Source organism: Miniopterus schreibersii (assembly GCF_964146895.1).
Source record: "Miniopterus schreibersii genome assembly, chromosome: 13".
NCBI lineage: Eukaryota > Metazoa > Chordata > Mammalia > Chiroptera > Miniopteridae > Miniopterus > Miniopterus schreibersii.
The window spans coordinates 41,900,483-41,922,297 of record NC_138113.1 but is presented as its reverse complement, the minus strand read 5'-3'; the positions used below and the strand labels follow the sequence as shown (position 1 = coordinate 41,922,297).

At 48.2% G+C, this 21,815-nt stretch overlaps 1 protein-coding gene across 2 annotated transcripts in view; it reads left to right on the top strand.

Moving 5' to 3' along the window:
* Window positions 1-2,638: 2,638 nt before the first annotated feature.
* Window positions 2,639-21,815, top strand: part of SLC4A5 (solute carrier family 4 member 5) — an 81,684-nt gene continuing 62,507 nt past the window's right edge. The window contains exons 1-3 of one of the 2 annotated variants that reach the window (XM_081156379.1): window positions 2,639-2,679; window positions 13,213-13,299; window positions 15,169-15,360. In XM_081156379.1, the coding sequence (XP_081012505.1) occupies window positions 13,215-13,299; window positions 15,169-15,360 (277 nt within the window). In that variant the 5' untranslated portion in view covers window positions 2,639-2,679; window positions 13,213-13,214. Of the gene's footprint in view, window positions 2,680-13,212; window positions 13,300-15,168; window positions 15,361-20,831; window positions 20,946-21,815 lie in introns of those variants that run through there. The other variant, XM_081156378.1, reaches the window with a different exon arrangement.

The window sequence follows — 21,815 nt, the reverse complement described above, 5'->3', positions numbered from 1 at the left end:
TGCACATGCCCCAACCAGGGCCAGGGATCAAGCCTACAACTGAGGTACGTGCCCTTGGCTGGAATCGAACCTGTGACCCTCAGTCCGTGGGCTGACACTCTAACCACCGAGTCAAACTGACTAGGGCTAGGCATCTTCCCTTTTAAAGGGACTTGGCCATGACCAGTCTAAGCAGACTGGCCCACATTCCAGCCTGTACCTGCTGTTGGAGGTCCATGGCAGAATCTGGTAGACGGGGCATCCAGCTCCACGTGCAGGACAAGGCTTGCACTCTGACTGGGCTGCTATCTTGGCCATGCTCTCTGTACCTATTAAGTCTTCTTTAATCTCTAGATTTTTCTTGCTTGTTTTTCCTCCCTTATAATTTATTTGTCGAATGATCTACTTCTCAGGGTCTGGATTTTGTTTTAATGCATCCTCATGGTGTTGACAAGTTCCTCTGTCTTCTGCATTTCCTTTATATTGTTAGATTTAGAGCAGTGATTCTTAGAGTGTAGTCCCCTGACCAACAATATTAGCATCACCTGGGAACTTGCAGGAGGAGCTAATTCCTACCCATCCCAGTGGGGCTGCCCATCAGGGTCACCATCTTGGTGAGGCCTCGCATCCCATTTTTGTACTGATCCATTGAAGTAGAAAGGTAAAAACAACTGGGGTGGGTAGGGGTGAAATATTGGGTGAGATAGTGGTTGGTCTCTTCATGGGATGGCATGCAGGTATTTCTAGTTTTTTATTTCCTAACAATGAAAAAAATTTTTTGTGTAAGGTCAGAACAGTTGGAATGGTGGATCTATGTTTAAACAGTTAACTTAACCAACTTAATGTACTTTGAAACTATATGATTACTAATGGTCTAATGTCCTTTGCCTTTCTCAGGGAAGTGAGGGGACGAGTTTTCACTCTCTCTCAATGCTTAGGCCATTGAATCTTGACACTTTCTATAGGACATGGTAGCTCAGGTATGGCAGACCCTCCTCTGGAGTTTTAGGTCATCTACATACTTGGCAGCCAAGGGTACCAATCTGGTTTAGAGAGATCCTTGGCTGGGCCCTTCAGCTGCACTAATGGCTTGTCAAGTTTTCATAGAGAGTGAAAGCCAGGCCTGTTTTGCAAGAAGAGATATTTCTGTCCTTAGTGGAAAGAGTCAGCCCAAGGCAGGTCATCCTCGCAGGCAATCAGGACCTCAAACAATTGAGCAAGGACCAAAGGTGGGACTGAACTTTTGTGAACTCGTAGAGTAAACACAACTTGCTTGTTACCAAGTTGTGAAACTTTCTTTTCCAAAGCCCCAGTGAACAAAATCTAAGATAGATTACTTTAAATCCATCTTAATACTCCTTTGTAAAAAACAAAAAAGCAAAGGCTAGCCTCAGGCAAACCGGGATGGAGTTGGTCACCCTAGTCCTGCCAGTCTTCAATTCCATGGATCACTAAGAGAAACTAGGGTGTAGGGTTAATGTGTTATCTCAGTCATGGCCTCAAACACACCTTCCCACACGTCTGCTATAGGTGGCCCTAGGTCCAAGGGTGTGGCTTCTTCACTAAAGGAAAGCTTCACATTATCTAGGAAAACAGTGAGGACTTTAGACCAGAAGATAAATTTCCTACCTGAGACAGAAAGTAAACCATGAAATATGGGTCTGAAGACACTCAGAGAATCCAAAGAAAGGCCTGTGGGAGAAGGGGGTAGAGTTCATTTTTTAATGGAGCTTCCAACCCCTGCTCTTTCTGCCATGTCTATGAGTCCATGGACAAGTATTATATTCTCTGAGCCTCATTTTCCGTATTTGCAAGGCTGGGTCTGAAAATCACAGGACGGTTGAGAGAGTTGAATGAGGGAAGGTGTGTGTAGCACCAGCCCAGCACCTGGTACCGGGATTTGTCTCGCTCTGCGGGCTTCCCAGCATGTTCCTCTTCGCCTCCCCGACCTGTGCACTCACTCCCCCCCCACACCCACTTCCCACTCACTGACTCTCCCTTCTTGCCTCCCTCCAAACTTCCTACTTCCCACTTATTCCTTCCTCATCAGATCTTTCCTACTTACAGAAAAGGAATGACTAAAAAATGGTTTGGTTTGTTCAGATGACTTGTCCCTATGCTTCTCTGAAGAATCAGGATTTGGGGTTGGAAGAACTAGAATGGAGGTGGGATGGGGAAGGTTCAGGCCCATGGAGAAAAGAGGCAAAAGGCCTGACGTCTTTCCTGAGAATTGTCTGCTTTAGAGGAGCCCGTCCTATCCCGGGAGTTGCCTCCACTGGCTCAGTTGTGCTTGGACAAGCTAATGGGGCCAGTAATAAGCCTCCCTAGGACATGCTGATTAGATAAGCCAGTGAGAATCGTGGAAGACAAAGGCATTAGATTAAAAAACATAAAACGAAATGTTACTTTTAGTGTCGATGAATAGACAAAGACTTTCTGGTTCTAAAATAGTTGGTTGGTGAGGCAATGGAGGAGGGGCTACTTTAATTGCAGAGGCAGGAAAGAGGAGTGGTGGGTGGGTTCCAGCTGCCAGGCCCACCCCAAAGGGATTGGATTCTTGGGCCCCGGAGCAGAGGGCCACCGCGCTGGGTGAGTAGAGCGGATTTTAATTATGGAGTTACAGCTTTGTTCTAGGTGCTGCTTTGGGGTGTGAGTGAATGAACTGAAGAGTACAGGCAGGAATCCCCAGCCCACCGACAGGTGAGAATTTGATCGCTTTTTGCCAAAGGCCTGTGCCAGACTTAGAGAGCAAAGATAGGGGACAATCTGTTTAAATGAACCTAGAACTATTCCTACATAGTAATGTACAAGTAAGACCATGGCCCGGTTGCCCTGCAGTAGTGTTGCTTCCTCTGCTCCCCTGTCCCCACCTTCGGAGAGGGGAGCACGTACAGGCCTGCATGTCTGCACCGTCAGGCCTACAGTGAGGAGCTGAAATCTATGCCTCATTTTGTTCTCTGCACAGAGGTCTGACTACCCCTCTTCAATCCATGCTTTTCACAGTGGTTGGTCCTGTGCTTACTTCACCCTTCTTCCAGTTCAATAGGGCTACTTAGGGCATCTTCCTGGAGACTCCTAAGGTCCCAGGAAACATGGACTTGTATAAAAATCCCCACATCAGCCAAGCTTTCTGACCCAAAGGAGGTATCCTTTTACTGCTTCTTGGGCTCTTGAGGGAATGAGAGGGAGGGGATGCCCGAGAAGCCGGGGAGCCAGTCCACATCTCTCTCCCTGGGTGTAACAGGTTGGCTGTGCAGTTCTTGCATGTCCGGAACCTGGAGATCAGTTAGCTTTCCAACAAAAGGGTCATCCAGCCCTAATTGGAATCCTGCTCCCTAGCTCTGTGGGCCTCTGTCCCTGAAGCAGGGTGTTCCGCCCTCCCTCTAAGCGGGCATCATGGGATTTGGAACTGAGCCTTGAGCTCATGATCTGAGAGATGTTCTCAGGAGTACCCCGATGACCCACCGACTATGCTCTTTCTTCCCCTCACCCCCAATTTATTTTGGATGGGCTGGTCTAAGGGCTGCTTATTGCTTGACCGAATGCCTGCCCACTCTCCCTGCAGTCAAGTTCATCTTCCCAGAGAGGCAGTAATGAAGCATTTAGACTTAGTGGAGACACTCGAACATCTTCTCTTTCACCTCCCTGCTCTTTGAAAAGGGGTGGTGGCCATGATGACAAAGGAGATACGTCAACTGAGTGATGTTGGCACAGGAAAGGGGTGGGACAGTGTGTTCTCCAATGTTACCGTTGCCCAAACCAGAATTGACTGGTCCTGGGTTTCCTTTGCTCACCTTCACCTGTAGAAAGTTTGCTTTTTGAGGTTCTTGAGATCTATGTCCCTATCTGAAGAGGTGGGCTCTGTGCTTCTGCTAATGTATTATCTCAGAAACACATCATTAGGATGTTTCTCTCCCTCTCTCTCCCTTCCTCTCTCTGAGATTAATAAAGATATATTAAAAAAAAAAAATCTCCATCCATATTTTGAGACCCCATTTTTAAAAAGGTGCTGACACTTAAACCCCTGTTGGTTCTGAGTTTACATTTTAGGGTTGGAATGAGGTAAGGAACAGGGTTCTAGACTCTTAAGAACCTACAAAAGTTTATACACTAGATGTCATCTGTTCTTGTCCCATCTGGTCCTTGTTCACTGTGGAGCTCAGTCTCTCCATGTGTCATGCCACCTTGGGTGAAGGGGGGGCAACCTTGGTCTCCTCATGGCCATCTTCTCCCACACCTCAGTCAGGGGCTAGGCCAGGAGTCTCTTCTAGTCTCCTTTTATGTCTTCTTCCTACCTTTACACACCCTCCCTGAGGCAGAGCATGGAATGGTCTGGCTACCTGAATGGGGGAAGGAAGGGAGGTAAAGAATACATCAGGCTGTAGGAGCTGTTGGCTAATCTTTCAAAACATTATTTTGCAAGGCATGTATAAATGTCTTATATAAGGCGTGCTTCCTGTTTTAACTATTATGATTTTATAGTTGTCTATATCTTTTAGTAAAGACTCTCTACTCCATCCCCCAGACCAGCTCAGCCATGTACCAGCTACAGGAACTTGGGCAGGTTACTTATCCTTTCAGAGCTTCACTTTCCTCATCTGTAAATGATGAGTGCTTACACTCACCAAGCACTATTCTAATGTTTTATGTATATTGCTCACTTAATCCTGACCCTAAACCTATAAAATGCATAGTAAAAGCTTAATAAATTATAAGCTGATATTTTAATCATAATTTTTGGTCATTTGCATCCAAAATGTCATTGAAATTGTATTTAAAATATATATAAGTTTCTGAATATTTAACATATTTCCCCCATTCAGTTTTCCTATCCAGGAATATGGTACTTTATTTTATGTTTCTTAGCAAAATTTTATCACATGTCCTTATAGAAGACATTAGTTTCTAGATAAGTTTATTTTTATATGTTTTAGGAGTTTTGTTACTATTGAAAATAAAATCTTTTTTCCACAATATCTTTTTTTTTAATTAAAATTTTTTTCAGTTACAGTTGACATACAGTATTATATTAGTTTCAGGTATACAACATAGTGATTAGACATTTATATAACTTACAAAGTGATCACCCCAATAATTCTAGTACCAGCTGACACCATACATAGTTATTACAATATTATTGACTATATTCTCTACACATCCTTGTGACTATTTTTATAACTTTCCCCCCATTATGTCTTTTAAGCAGACAGTGTTGGTGTCCCCAGGTTCTCATTAATGAACCACCCCCAGGTGGCCCCATAGCCCTCTCATTTTATGCTCACAATATGAAGATCACATACCCTCTGATAGAAAATGACGCACAGAGTGAGGAATGGTTTTCCAGGATGGCTCAGGTTGGCAGAGGTGGCCAGAGAACTGCCCCTGCCTGGCCTGGGGACTATAGCCTGGGGTAGGGGAAGAGTGGCTTGCTCTGGGTCCCTCCTGGGGTCTGCTTGAGGGACGAGTTCTCAGGTAATGCAGTTCCTCTGTGGCCTCAGTGATTCCCAATCACATCTGCCAAATGATGGATCCAGTGGCAGCTTCGTCAAGGGCCAAACTTGTGGCCTTGGGAGCCCAGCCGGCTTAAGAAAAGGGACTGCCATCCATCAAAGCCTCACTCTTCTCTGGGAAATCCATCATCTGCAGAGTCCCTAACGGTCAGCTTTGGCCAGCCTCCACCCCAGGCCTCCAGAGGGCAGCAGAGAGCAGGCGCAGAGGAAGGAAAGGAGCCTGGTTCAGGGCCTGCAGGGGATCTTGGTTCCCAGAGAAGTAACAACGACTGCTCCTCTCCTGCAAACTTCCAGGAACACCACTCCCACCTCCTCACACCAGGCTTGTGAGCTTCCTGGGAGTGTCATAATTATAATAATATTGCTAGTTAATACTAATTATTTCCTGTGGGCAAGACATTGACTTATGATTTTATATATATATTGATTCAATCAGTTCTCATAACAACTCAAGGTAGATATGATTAGTATTCTCACGTTTCAGTGGTGGAAATTGAAGCAAAGACAGAGAGAGAGAGATATAACTTGTCCAAGATCCCACAGTTAGTAGCAGCAGGATTTGAAACCAATCATCTGTGAGTCTCAATCTAGGTACCTGGGATACATCAGTGAACACGGCAAAGTCCCTGCCATATTGGAGGAACATACAGTAAATGAGTAAACAAATAAATACATAATACTGTTTTCAGTAGAAATGCCATCTAGACAAAGACAGAGTTAAGCACTAGAGAGGGGCATTTTAGAAGGGCTTGTCAGGGAGGGCCTTTTGGGTAGATGGCATTTAATCAGAGTTGAATACATGCTGAGGGTTGGGGAAACAGTAAGTGCAAAGGTCCTGAGGTGGGAAGGAACTTGAGGTGTTAGAGGAACAGCTGGATGTGCAATTTGGTTGGTGCAGAGTGAGCCGAGGCCTGTGTTGTTGCTGGCTGGCCACGGGTTACAGAAATGGAAATGGGACAGGGAGAGGACAGTCCACTGCATAAGCTGAGCCTGGCCTCTTTAAGTTTCTTAGCTTCCCTATAATACATTTCTCATCTTTTTTTGCCCTCCAGTACAGTCTTGACACCATCACAGTATGTTCCCTCCTCAACCCTGGATACAGTTCAAAAGCAGCTAAAGTCGACAAGAATCTGGGACAGCCAGTCTTGTACCACCCGCCAAAACTTGGCACAAACAATCCGAGGGCCAAAAATTACACATACTGGAGTGAGTCTTGCCCAGCTCATAGGGACTTTCTTGTGGGTAAAGTTCTAGATAAGCCTGCTGGAGCTCTCAAATGAATCCATATTTCCACCAACATCAGGGCCTGAAATTTGCAGGCCCATCTCAGGTAGGAAGTTCATTTTCTCTTCATGGAACTTTGCCCCCCATCACATGCCAGGTCCCTGTGCTAAACCCAGGTGGGGTTCAGATGTCATTTGGCCAGGAGATGGAAATAAACCTGTCCCTGTGAATAGCTACCGCTGTCTGCCAGGTCTCTAAAGGAAATGGAGAGCCCTTGGCTGAGGTGGACCCAAGTGGAGTGCTCTTCTGGCCTGGCTAGAGGGAACCTAGAGCCTAGAACCAGAGGGAGCTGAACGGTCTAATCCAGGATTTCTCCATCTTGGCACTAGTGCAGTTGGGGTCCAGCTAATTCTTCATTGTGCAGGGGGGTCTTGTGCATTGCGGGATGTTAGCAGCATCCCTGGGCTCTACCTGCTGGAGGCAAGTAAACTCTCCTCTCAGTGTGACAACCAAAAGTGTCTCCAGGTATTGCCAAATGTAAAACATCTCTGACTGAGAAGCACTGGGTTCAAATCTTTTTCCCTCCTCTTAAGCCAGTGGGTCTCAGCTGTACCGCTCTGGTGTGAGGAAGGACTGAAAGCCCCACGCACTTATTCTAGTGCTAAAAGCCAGCTGGCGGCCCAGTCTCCTTGGCAGTAATGTGGAAAGAGGCCAGAGGGAAGCGGGGCAGAGAAAAGGGATGGCTGGATCCTCTCTCAACAGTGTTTTGCTCACAAAACCAAACCATGGGGAACGGAGTTGGTCATAGACATCATGGGACTAGGTCTCACTCTCTCCTCATTCCGTCTCTCAGACACACACACACACACACACACACACACACACACACCCCTCTGCCACACTACGTAATGGCTCTGTTCTCTCCCTGTGAAGACAGGCTCCCTCCAGAGACTAAAGATAGCTTAGCGCAGGATGAGAGGGTTAATGGTGGGCTGCTTTAGACCAAGAGGTTTGCAGGCTATGGGTATGAATGAGGGGGACTGAAGGGGTTCGCGGTGGGGTCCAGACCGGAGGGGGCAGTGCGTGAGGCCATGAGGGACTGTGGGGGGGAGAGGAAGATGTTTGAAGACTTGAGGACTTCCCTGGGTTGAAAAACAGGGAGGAAGGGAGTCCGAGGTTAGGAAGCTGTCCACTAGGGGCCTCCACCTTCAGCCCAGCTCCACGAATACTTGTTTGTTATGCTCCAGAGACACGGGCTCAAACCGTCACTGGGTGTTAGAGCTTGAAGGAAACTTAGAGACCAGTTAGTCCATGGACTCTGTGCAGGTTCTTTTTTTTTTTTTTTTTTTTTAATATATCTTTATTGATTTCAGAGAGAGGAAGGGAGAGGGAGAGAGAGAGAAACATCCATGATGAGTCACTGATCGGCTGCCTCCTGTGCACCCCTCACTGGGGATGGAACCCGCAACCCGGGCATGTGCCCTGACCGGGAATCAAACTGCGGTCTCCTGGATCCCAGGTCGATGCTCAACCGCTGAGCCACGCCGGCCGGGCTGTGGAGGTTCTTTTATTAATTCATCAGCATTAAAATTTGGGAGTGATGCTTGTTCACAATCTTTTCCTTATGCTTGGAATCAAGTGGGAAATAAGATACAGAAGTCAGACAGCTAGACATCAAGATACCTTTATAATAGGCAAAGCTGATCGGGGGATTTGGTTTAGGATGTATAACAACCAGGCTTTCTAATTTCCCCCTAGAAAAGTATCTGCTCAGCACTGAAAGACTGGACCCAGGCAAGAACCTGTCCTGGAAAGACGACTGTGAAGAGAGGGGAGAGGAGGGCAGCTCAGGTAGTTCTCAGAAGGATGAGTCATGGCACATGAGCATTTTATTCTTCCAGATTTGTCAAACACATGAGCCATTCCCCTCCACTAGGTAGGAGTGAGTGAGGCGGGAGAAGTGAGTAGAGGGTTCTTTTCTTAAGACTTAGAAAGGACAGAGCTTCTACCGAGGAGGGAAGGGTAAAGTGCTTGGAGGGAGGTGAGTTCCCCATAGCATCCCACTATTTATTAAGTGCAAACTCTGCTCCGAGGCCACACAGTTCTGGGGACAGAATAAGGTTCATTAGACTCCTAATGCCAACGTGTAAATGCTTTATCATTTTATACTTGTAATCACAGCAGGTCAGGTTCATCCAGGGTCATTAGCATAACAGTCAGTAATATGAATCTCTTCCTCCATCATTTAGGCCTTCTCACCCCTTCCTCCATCATCACCACTGCCTCCACCATTTCCAGTTACACCTCACCACCTCCATCTGCACCTCACCACCTCCATCTACACCTCACCACCTCCATCTGCACCTCACCACCTCCATCTGCACCTCACCACCTCCATCTGCACCTCACCACCTCCATCTACACCTCACCTCCTCCATCTACACCTCACCACCTCCATCTACACCTCACCACCTCCATCTACACCTCACCACCCTCATAAACACCTCACCACCTCCATCTACACCTCACCACCTCCATCTACACCTCACCACCTCCATCTACACCTCACCACCTCTGTCTACACCTCAATCTATATTTCCACCACTGATCAGTGCAGAAGTAGCTGCCTGCAGTGTGATAAGATACTATTGGCATCTCAGCAGTCTGCAAACTTAATGCCCTATAGGTTAAAGATATTCAAGGAAGTTGTAATTTTAAGTTCTGGCCATCCGGGGTCAACTCAGTATATAATACCAGACCCAGGCCTCTGAAGGATCTTGGATCAGCCACCACCTGTCTGTAAAATAGGTGACTCTGGGGTGGGGCTGGATCATCTCTAAGGGTTCTGAGACCTCCATCTCTAACATCCCTCGAAGACAGAATCCAAAAAGCACCTGGGATAGAAGCTATGCAGGGGATAAACCAACACTTCAAAATCCAGGCTGAAACCTAACAGTGCCATAAAAAGATCACCAAGTTAAAACCCAAGAAGAAATCTGCCTGTGATCGCGGCCAGCTCTGTTAAGACCCTGCACTACCCTGGTCTGTTAGCCAACAGGCTCACCCTGCAGGACTGTCCCTTCCCCCACCCCGGTCACATGGCTGGCTGCCACCGAGCCCCACAAGTCAATCTCCTATGCCCCAAATACTGTTCAGCCTGGAAATCACAGTGCGTCCTTCTTGCCATCCAACAGCAACAGAGTGAGTGACTCTGGCCGTCCTGAGATTTGGGTCGTGGTTTCTGGTGCTAAGACTGTGGAGGTAAGTTTGCATCTTGGAGCTTCAGGGATAGTGGACAAAGCTATGCAAACAGGGGAAGAGTGAGAGCAGAGTATTTAAGAGTGAGCTTCACACACTGGGAAGGCAAACACCGCGGAAGCTGGATAAATCTTCCAAATGACCATTGGACACTTGCCTTTCCTTAAAAAGATACACTGTATTAGTACCCTGGTGCCTTGAGTTCACTGGCTTGGGGTTCAAAATGTCACACCACATGAACAGAAATGACAGGAGGCTCATTCTCTCGGACACCTTGGTGAGTTAGTTTTTTTGGTTCTCTGATGGAACTGAAATTATTTCTTTCTAGGCACGTACATTTCTATTGTCTTTGCCAAATTTATGAGACTGGCTGAAATATTTATAAAGTAAGAAAAACCCCTGAGATTTGCCACTTTCCAAGAAAACTATGGGAAAATAAATTACATCTGTTAGTGTTACATCTCAGGATAGAAACTGAATCACGGCTGGCCTCTTGTCGCTACACGTCTGTGGTTAGGTTTTGGATCCAGTGCCTGGTTTTGTTACTGGTGGTTTGCTTAGGGATCCTTTGTTTGCTTGTTTGGTCTTTCCTCTCCTGGGGCACGCATGGGGGTGGGGGCCCCAGAGGCGGTGGAGAAGCCATCTGTGGGGAGGGTGGCCTTTCTCCAGCTTTTTAAAGCCTAGCGTGACCCTGTGTCATTCTTGTCAGTTCAGTTCCCAAAATAATCCCAGGCGAGTCCTTTACTGAACTACTTTGGGTTCTCAGAGGGGCTCACTGGATGCTTTGTTGGGCTGGTCCCGTGTTCTTAAATATAATAAGGTCAAATGGCTTAAAAGATAGGGTGGGAGGAAAAGCTCTCATGAGGCTGATGAATGTGGCACAATCTTTATTCTAGTTCATTTTCTTCCAGAGACACAATGTCTAATCTTGAGGGCTTAGTATCTCAGTAAATACATATTCTAATCTCTTCTCTAGTAATTGAACTACTTGTTCTGTTCCCAGTGTCTATAGCAAATACCTGGAACAAAGTGGATTTGTTGGACTAAATTGATGTTCCCTTGTGGATGGAAGGAGAGTGTTAAACGGCAGGTGATTCAATTGCCAGGGTTTTCATGGTCCGCCCATAAGGTTGGCTGCATCGCCGCCTCCTTGCTGCGGTGGACGTGAAGGCTGCCTGGGCAGGGGCCTGAGAGTCTGCGCCTGGGTGCCCACTCCCTGGGTGCCCAGTGCAGGCTTAAGGCATTGCTTTTGTCAGTAGGGTTTGGATTCTCCGGGATCCCAGATATGATTCCAGGCTGGTGGCAGGATCAGTGAAGTGCAATGGGGCCCTTAAGTGACTCAGAACAGAAGAGAATTTGGTTCGATCCCTCACCGTAAAGCCATGTTTCCCACCAAGACCATCTATGATCTAAAGATGGATGGAAAACAACCCGTGGCTAGTGGGGCAGTAGAGGGGCTGGTGTAGGAAACTTCGGCTACAAATTCTTTCATTTGCTACGTGGCAGGGGCTGGTGTGTTGCTGACACAATTCCTTTGGCAACATTATAATGGATGGTTGTACCGGTTAACACTCTCTGGATAGAAGTAAGTCAAATCAACTGAAGCTAGCTGAAGAGAAAAGGGGGGGGGGGGGATTATAAGGCCATTGGGAGTAACAGGAATTCAGCTAGACCTGAGGAAGGGCCTGGAACCCAGAAGTAGGAGGTTTCTTCTAGACCATCTCCCACCCCCCATCTCTCATCTTCATTTCTTTCTTCCCTCTTCTTCCTCCCTTCCTTCCTTGGATCTAGGAATCGGCGAGATACCAATCTGAATCTTGGCTCCACCATGCCTGGTTCTGTGATACAAGAAAAATTACTTAATTCTCTGAAAAATGGGAATGAAAATTATACACTTCATGAAATTTGGCCAGGATTACGTGAGATTATGAAAGCAAAATATCTGACATTCAATTAATATACATTATATGAAATGCTGGAGATAGAAATTTTGTTTCATGGGTTCGGTCATGACTGGGAATTTTTATGATGGGCCCTGCAGCTGTAGTTCAGAGCAGTAGTTAATCTAAACACTTGCCATTCTGCCAACACCTGGCTTCGAACGGACAGCTTCCTTTGAAGGCGATCTGGGGCAGCCCTGTCCTCCTGCTGCTCCTGCACACTCTGGGAAGGGAGCTTCTCTCAAGTCGTGAGGGGGTGGGAAGGAAATGGTCCCAGTGCAGGGCTGGGACGTATGCATGCAGAAGCAGAGTTCTCCGGGTTTGAACCCCTGTTACTCCATTTGGGCAGCCAATGAAGCTCTCTGTGACTCAGTTACTTCACCTGTAAGGTGGAAATAATGTTACTTATCTCATAGGGTTGTTGAAAAGATTCAATTAAGTCATACGTGCAGAGCATTTACAGTAGGGTTTGGCACATTGCAAAGGTAGCTATCACGATCTAAGTTAAAATGTACTGGCACATAATTTTTCATGGCATTCATTTATAATTAAAATTTTTTCTATTATACTTTTAAGTATGTCCCTTTTTTTCTTAATGTTTATTTATGAATATTCTTGTTTCTTCTTGATTCATTTTGCCTGGTTTGCCTATTTTAATAATCTTTTTAAATAATTGCCTTTTGGATTTATTAACCACCTCTATGCTTAATGGTTTTCTATTTCATTATTTTTAAAAATCTTTTCTATTTACATTCTGCTTTCTTTGGGTTTTCCCCTCTTGTTCCTTTTCTAGGTTCTTTAGTGAATGCTTACTACATTTATTTCCTTCCTTCCTTCCTTCGTCCCTCCAAGTATGTTGCATCCGACAAGTTTCAATATGTAATAGTTGTAATTCATGAGTTCTAAATATTTAATAATTTTCATTGTGATTTCCTATTAAACCCATAATTAGTAATTATTTTAGTTTCTAAACATATATGTGTGTGTGTGTGTGCGTGTGTGTATATATTTATTATAGAGGTACAATATGCATTCTTCAAAATTTACTAAGGCTTTTCTGTGACCTCGTAAATGTGTTCTCTCTGTAAATGTTCCATTTGTAACAGAAAGAAAGGTGTGCTCTCTATTTGTTGGAGATGGATAATTGAGCTTCTTCAACTTGTTTATACATTCTTTTGGCTTTATTTTTTTCGTCTGCATTAAGGCCTCCCACTATGAGTATGGATTTAACCATTTCTCCTTGAAATTCTGCCTCTTTGTGTGGTGCACATCTTGAGGCTGTGTTCACCTTTTACTTACAGCCATGAAGGTGAAGGAGGAGAAGCCTGGGGTAGGCAAGCTGGGCCCTGCTAACCACAGGGGGCGATGTCAGGATCCGGATCAGGAAGGTAAGGTCACCTTGAGACCTTGATGCAATTCCTAGAATATCCTTATAACAACCCTTCCAGCTGGGGACTCTAGAGAGCTGGTCCCTGTTCCTGACCCACCCACAGTGTCTCTTCTAGACCCAGGGGGACCAGCCTTCCTTGTGTCTTAAAGGGACCACATGGTCAGGCTGGAGATAGAAAACTAGCACTTTGCTTGCATGGATTAGGGCCCAAAATGAAACTGACCTAATTTTACAAGATCTCCGAACCGTACTAAATGCCAAATACCAACAGTTTATAGATTCTAAAAACGGCAGCTCAGTTAAAACCAGTGCAAAAGGGTGTTGAGTGAAGGTATTTCTGTTGCTTCAGAATTGCTGACTCAGAGGCCCTAAGGGCCCTACACTTGCAGAAGCAGCCACAGGGCTTATGAAAAGGCAGCCGGACAGGCTGTGGCCTCACCATTACCCCAGCACCGTGTGGAGGCAAACCCTGGTCTCGCTGCCCAGCGGCGCTTGCTGAGCGGCCGAGTGTGTAGAGCCGCTCGGGGGCTGTCAGCGGGGAATGTGGCGGCGGGTTCCTGGGAGAACCTGGCATTGTCCTGAGCAAACGGCAAGATGTTCTCAGTGGGAGAAGAGGTCCCACAAATCAAAGAGGGAAGAGGGTTCGCCATTCCCCGCAGTTCATCAGCTAACTGGCCATACCCTGACGATGGGAGCCAACACCCCCCTCCCTCCAAAACAACAGAAAAACCCACAACAAAATAAAACAAACAAGCATGGGACAAGTAGATCCAGGGCAGAAAGTGAAATATCTCCCAGACAGCCATCTCCCCTGATTTCTTTCATAAGCATACTCTCGTGTATATAGCCCCATTGAGGGCCTCTGTCCTGTGTCATAAGCCATGTGTCGTCCTCGCTGCTCCGGACCAGCAGGGATGGGGAGCTGGGGGCTCTGCTCCTGTGGGCAGAGTTCTAACTATAGCACCAAAGGCATCTTTTCTGGCAACACTGAGTTGTTCAGAAATGGAGGTTCCTCAAAAAATTAAAAATACAACTATTCTATGATACAGCAACCCCACTTCTGGGTATATATCTGAAGAAAACAAAATCACAATCTTGAGGAGATATCTGCACCCCCATGATCATTGCAGTTTTTTTTTCTTTCTTTCTTTCTTTCTTTCTTTCTTTCTTTCTTTCTTTCTTTCTTTCTTTCTTTATTTATTTATTTATTTATTTATTTATTTTTATTTATTTATTTATTTATTTATTTTTAATTTTATTATTGTTTAAAATATTACAGATGTCCCTTTTTCTCCCCAGTGACCCATTCCACCCCGTCCCTTCCCCCTTCCCAGTCCCTCTCCCCACCATTGTCCGTGTCCTTGGGTTGTGCATATATGCACATAAATTCTTTGGTCACTCTCTCCCCCTCCACCCACCTGCCCTCCTCCATCCCTCTGACATTCGTCAGTCTCATCTATGCTTCCATGTCATTGAATCTATTCTGTTCATCAGTTTATTAAGTTCTTTAGATTCCACGTATAAGCGAGATCATGTGATATTTGTCTTTCTCTGCCTGGCTTATTTCACTTAGCATAATATTCTCCAGGTCCATCCATACTGTCCCAAAGGGCACGAGATTCTTCTTTACAGCTGCATAGTACTCCATGGTGTAAATGTCCCACAGCTTTTTTATCCACTCATCTACTGATGGGCACTTGGGCTGTTTCCAGATCTTAGTTATTGTAAACTGTGTGCAGCTTTATCCTTAATAGCCAAGGCATGGGAGCCACTACAATGTCCAGCAGGGGATGAATGGAGGGTGTTAAGGAGAAATGCCAACTTTCAATAACTCTTGTTTCTCCCCTCTTTTGTGTTGTGCCCACAGACTGCCATTCCATCCACATTGGGCTTTCAGTCCCCAGTTGCCCTCAAAGGAAAAGAGACCAGAAAGGATATCATTCAGGCCGGCAAAAGGTCTGCTGGGACCTGTGGCCCAACAGGCCACAGTGGGAACTGACTGGCGTGGGAAGCAGGGGAAGCAGCGGGGACAGCATTGTGGATCATGCCAGCAGGACCCGTGAGTTCTTGGGGGGCCCACTCTGGGGAGCCATCTGCTGGTGGGGGCAGGCGGGACATGGCAGGGCAGGCGTGGCTCAGCATCCCGGTCCCCCTCTGCCCTGCTGCTATCACTGCGGACGGTGTCGCTGCTCAGGGACGCTTTAGTTAGGCTGAGCCCGTCTCTCTGTGGTAACTTCGAGTCCTCTGCTCTGATCCATTCCATGTTGATTTCATGGTTTAATGCTCAGAATTATTTCCCTCATTTCTAAATTCCTAGGGGCCAAATGGCTGTTGCCTTAAGAGCCAATTTGGTACAAACATGACTGTGGGGCATGAAGCGTTGTGCTCAGAAAACGGAATTCCTTCTTCCATTACCTCCACCCTCCCTTCTCATCTGAGCTGAGGGAATGGTGCAGAATTGTCTAGGACCCTGCATGGGGGCTGCAGGCCCTGGGAAGCTTTCTCAAAGGTCCACGGAGCCCCAGGGTTTCCTCTGCTGCTGCAGAGATCAGTTCTGGGCTGATTAGGAATCAGTTTGTTGTTCTTTCCTATGGAAAGAAAACTATCAATCTTAGGGGAGTGAAAAGACTGGAGTTCTGAGAGCACAGCCATGACATTTTAGTTTTTTGTGACTATGCTGTTTCTAGGGGTATAATTTTACCCTTATATTCCAAATCTGCCCAATGAATGGTATTTAGCTGGTTTCTATTACATATTTTTACTGTCTTGAGCAAGGCAAAATTAGTGATTTTGCCATCTAAACCTTCAAAGGAATGTCGGGGTCAATGGCAGGGTTTTAGTGTCCCTGTGGGAGAAGACCTGACCTATGTGCTCCAAAGGCCTTCAGAGCCACCCCAACCCTGCAACTGCCCTGAACCACTGGTCGGGCACCCAGTCTACCAAGACCTGCAGCCTTTCCCGAGTAAGTGTGTCTATGTGGGAGATGGGTTATTGGCGAGTCCTTTGGACCCGTCCAGGGTAAGAGATAAGTACTGATTAAAATACACCTGTGTGCAGGCACACACACAAACACACATGCATATGCATGTGCACACACACACGCTCAGGGGTAGGAACATCAGGGACTCAGCAGAAAGCAAGCCTGGTTAGAAAACCTCCTGACCCATGTTGGAACTGGATGCCTCAGGCTCACTTTCTGGGGCAGTCCTCTGTCACCCCACTGCTGCCCCACATTCAGGGATGGAGTCGCCCTTTGCAAGCCGAGTCTGTGGGTTCCTCCTGAGCCAGGGAAGAAGCATGTGGTTTCGAGGTGGAGCTCTCTGCTCAGACGGTTTGGGGGATAACTAATAAGTGGTATTTTTAATTAATTAATTTTTTTTTAAATATGTTTTTATTGATTTTAGAGAGAGGAAGGGAGAGGGGGAGAGAAATAGAAACATTGATAGGCTGCTTCCTGCATGCTTCCTACTGGGGATCGAACCCCAGTCGACCTGGGCATGTGCCCTGACCAGGAATCCAACCAGCAACCTCTCGGTTGTGCATGGGATGTAGCTCAATCGAGTCAAACGGCCGAGGGTGTAAGTGACGTTTATTGATGTTACATGATGCATCACATGGCATCATGAATGGTGGGTTGTTTTGGTGGTTTCCGGTTCAGTTAAAGGGACACTGCTTTTACCTGGAAACCAGAGGGGAGAGAATGTCGAATCCTCTGGTACATTTGTGCTTTGGGCTTACTGTTTCCATACCTCGTGCACGTGTTGCCGGTTTGTCCCAGGCGTGGCTGTGGAACAGGGGAGGGAGAACAGGAGAGTGTAGGAGGGCAGGAAATTTTAGGCAGTGTCTTTCAAGCCGGAGTAACATAGGGACCTCTTTTAAAAAGAAAATCAGTTCTTGTGGACTCATGAAAATGCATTTGTTCATTTGTAGAGCCCCAGGGGGGCATCAACTCCCAGTTTGAGAAACATCTTAATGAACCAAGGTTTTGGTCCATCGGAATGTGTTCCAGTTTTGAATGATAACAATAGGAAATTTTCCCCTTATAGCCGATAAAAGAAATCTTTTTAAGATTATCGTCAAAATGGAAACACAAAATTTAAAAATCCCATAGAACCCACCTACTCCTAAGAATACATTCCAGATCCAGTTCTAGATGCGCTGATTTAAGGGAGCCACAAAGCCTGCTGGCAGACTCGGAGCCACAGAGGTTTTCTGTAGCCGTGGGGCTGAGCTACTGCTACTCTCCACGGGGTGGTGGAGGTGGTAGAAGGACCCCTCAGCCATTCACTTCTTCCGAGCCACATGGGGCTGTGTATGTGTGAGGCAGATGCAAACCCTGCTCCAGCACATCTCAGGGTCAGTGACAACGGCCTGCTGAAGGGACCACAAAACATGCCAGAATCCTTCCACTTGCACCGTCTATCTAACTGCCTGACTCTCCTACTTCAGGGCACCTGACCAGTGTTTTTCCTCTCTGAGAATCCTGTCTATTCTGCAAATCCATCCAGGCAGGCAGTCAGCTGGCCTGGCCACGTAGCCCCAGTGGGAACTCCCGCTACGCCAGACGGGGATCGTGCAGAATGTGGGGGCCCGGGCTGGGCCGGGTGGCTGGATGTGGCAGGGCCTGAGCATAAAGCAGGCTGTGCAGATGAAGGACTGATAGGAGATGCCTTTAGTTCGTGCCTCGCTGAATAACGGCCAGGATCCAGCAAGACAACGTATGGGAAGGAGCTTTGTACCTATGAAATGGCTGTTCATTATAATTTTGTTAACTAAATGTGTCGTATTAATAAAAGGGAGCTACTACTCTCCCCATGTTTAGATTGGGAAATCAAGGCTCAAAGGGATGGAGCGTGATGTAGCTGTAATCGGTGAGGCTGGGATTTGAAAACAGGCCTGTTGACGCCAAAGCCTGTGTGTGCCCCTCCTACCACACTGCTGTCCTTTGTAGGATGTCATCGGTCAGTCACCGCATTCACCCAGGCTGAGAGTGACATCCTGCCCAGCAGCCGAATCGCCTTATGGTGAAAGGAAGGAGCAGGCTGGGAGTAAGGGCCCCAGCAGCTGGGTGGTTTGCCCTCTCTCCGCACCCCCCTTCCTTTCCCCAGTGAGAATGTGATTCCAGGAAGTCGATACTCAGCAGCCAGGCAGTTTCCACTCAAGCAGAGCACGGATGCCGAGTAGAATTATCAAGCTTGGTGAGGGCCGGTGAGAGCCATGCCCCTGCCCCGGAAAGCATGCTTTCCTGGCTCTGAGAACCTCTTGAGAGGCCATTAGGAGCAAGCGGGTCGAAGCAGCTTTAGAAATACGGTTGCGCTTCTACTTTTCTAGGCTTGAAATAAGACCTGGAGCCACGATCCAAGAGAAACAAACCCAGCCAAGCCAAGCCTGGCTGTGTAGTTCCTGGAGTCCGTGGATCTTCATCTGTAGAGGGAAAGGTGGTTGTGGGATGACCAACAGTTTGCTGGGACCGAGGGATTTCCCAGGACAAGGGGCATGGGACTTTCAGTGCTAAAACCAGGTCAGTCCCAAGCCAACCAGGACTGTTGGGCACACTAAGGTGTTGTGAGTCGCTAAATGCTATATAATATGGTACATGACAGCCACCTGATGCAGCAGCCCAGCACGTGGCGCGCTACACCTTCCCTGGGCAGGAGGAGCAGAGAGAGGAGAGGGGCCTCAGGGTGGCAGGGTCGGGGAGCACCGCGGGAGTAGCAGGGACACTCAGAAGCTGAAAAGGACTGGGCCTTTGGAGTGTTAGAAAGGCCGGGCTGGTGATGGTCATAAGGGAGGAAGGTGTCACTTGTTGGCAACAACAAAAATAGTGATATCACTTATTGGGTGACTGGTGTATGCCAAGCACTGTGCCAACCACATCACATTTACTATCTCAATGGCCACCACAATCCAGCGAGGTAAGTGTGAAACTTCCCACTTTATAGGTGGGGAAACTAAGGCTCAGAGAGTTTAATGCCTCGCCAAGATCCTATTGCTAGTCATTAGCAGAGTCAGGAGCTGAACCCAGGTCTGGGCTGTGAAAGCATCACATGGGTAGAGAGAATCCTCTGGAATCCTTGGTGATCTCTCTGGTGTTCCTCTGGGGGTCAAGGTCACCCAGCCCCGACTCGGTGTGGTATGCAGTGGCTGCCCAGTGGTGCTCAGGAGGTACTGGGCTGACTTCAGCCACAGTGCAGTGTGAGCTGTGGGGCCTGGGACCCTCGGAGGGACCCCTCCCCCTCAGTGTCCTGCTTGCCGAGGAGCCCGCCAAGGCAGGAGCTCCTCCATGGTGGCGTTTGCTTGGATTCTGCACCTAGGCACATGCCCCTGACCCTCTGCTGCTGTTTTCTCAGCTTTAAAGTGACCGTATTTGATCCTCAAGCCTCGGGTATGAAAATGTGCTAAATGGAGCCAGGCAGTGGGCGGAGGGGGGGCCATCAGCAGGCTTTGGTGTCCTCCGGGCTCCCTAACCAGGGCCTGCTGGGTCTCCTGTGCTGTAAACTGGGTCTCAGTTTTCTCATCCGTGAAGTGAAGGCTTTGGACTGGACGTCTGCTAAGCTCCCTTCCCGCGCTAAGCCTCGGTGAATTCAGGCTTCAGAGCTCCTTGGAGCAGCCGGCGGCTCAGTGACCTCTAATCAACCTTGGCACATTCTAAGTTCTCAGTAAGCACTTGTTGAACCAAACCCAGGAGATTAGGAGTTTCCCGGCAGAGCAAATAATTCCCCGGTGGGGTTCACTGCACACCCTGAAGTGACCAGTTCCCACTGCCTGCGGACTCTCAGAAAACACCCACTGGGTGATGACATTTGGGACTTCATCTTAGAAGTAGCTGAAGGAGAGAATCAGGAGTTTGCGTTTAAAGTTGGGAGGAGAGAAGCCAGCTCCAGGCGTGGTTGTTGTGAAATGTGAGACCCCACAGCAACCCTCTCCCCAAGAACCCCACCTCCACAGGGGCTGTGTGGCTGAGGCCACTCCAGCCAGCTCACCTGCGGCCAAGGCTCGTTAGGAGGCCCCGGGGAGTCTCAAGGCGAATCCTACCTCTGCCTTTATAAAGGGACCTGAAGAGAGGTGCCCAGGCTCTCCCGGAGCTCCCGGGCACCGTGGGGAGGGCTCAGGCGGGAGGGGGGCTGTTCTGCCAGTCCCTTCACAGGCCTTCTGCTGAACCTGGCTGCCTTCTTGAGGTTCTGCTGCAGCCACGGAGCCCTTCTCTGCCAGTGCACCTGAGAATCTAGCTCTCTTCACACACACACACACACACACACACACACACACACCCTCATACTCACAGTATCTTTATTTCCCTTTCAATATAGCTTTTCTCTTACATACACCCTCTCTCTCACACTTACTAGTCTCTTCTCTCTCACATATAGTCCTTTCTCTCCACCTTCCCAGTCATTCATACGTTTCCTACTCTCACTCTCCCCCCCCACCCTCTCCCCCCACCCCCTCCCCGCCTGCCTCTCCTCACCCCACGCCTCCCCTGCTGCTTAACTGGAAACAAGAGTGAGTTTGTTGTGCGGGGCCAGGCCAGGAAGCGGACCTGTGGAGGCAGCGGCCGGGGTGGCAGCAGCAGCAGAAACAGGCTGGGGCCAGGAGCAGTGCCGACAGCTGGAGACCCCAGCACTCAGCTGTTCCGGGGAGCAGGTAATGCCCCAGACAGGGCTCATTCAGCGATCCTGCTCTCTGCCCTGTCTCATCTGTCCATGACTATTCCATTTATTTGCCTTCTTATCTGGCCTTGAAGGCAGAAGGGGGTTCTAGACTCAGGGAATGGTAGACACAAGGTCTCCCAAGAGTGATGTGCCCTCCTTTTTAGAGAACTGTGTGTGGTCTGATGTGGCTGGGGCCCAGGGCATGTGGGGTCAAGGATGGCTGGGGTCCAGGGCATGTGGGGTCAAGGATGGCTAGGGCCCAGGGCATGTGGGGTCAAGGATGGCTGGGGCCCAGGGCATGTGGGGTCAAGGATGGCTGGGGCCCAGGGCATGTGGGGTCAAGGATGGCTGGGGCCCAGGGCATGTGGGGTCAAGGATGGCTGGGGCCCAGGGCATGTGGGGTCAAGGATGGCTAGGGTCCAGGGCATGTGGGGTCAAGGATGGCTGGGGCCCAGGGCATGTGGGGTCAAGGATGGCTGGGGCCCAGGGCATGTGGGGTCAAGGATGGCTGGGGCCCAGGGCATGTGTGGTCAAGGATGGCTGGGGCCCAGGGCATGTGGGGTCAAGGATGGCTGGGGTCCAGGGCATGTGGGGTCAAGGATGGCTGGGGTCTGGGGTGGCTGGGGCCCAAGGCATCTGGTTCAAGGACATGACAAAACCTGGAAAGGCAAGTTAGGTAAAGATCATAAAGGAAGTTTTGAGTTCATGTCACAGACCCTAGGCCTTCAGGTGACAGAGAGCCACTGAAGGCTTTTCACCTGGAGAGTAGCATGATTAAATCTACATTTAAAAGAGTAGTTCTTGACCTCTGATCCCACGGAGAATTAGGGTGCCCTCTCAGAATCAAGCAGTCAGTCTTCTT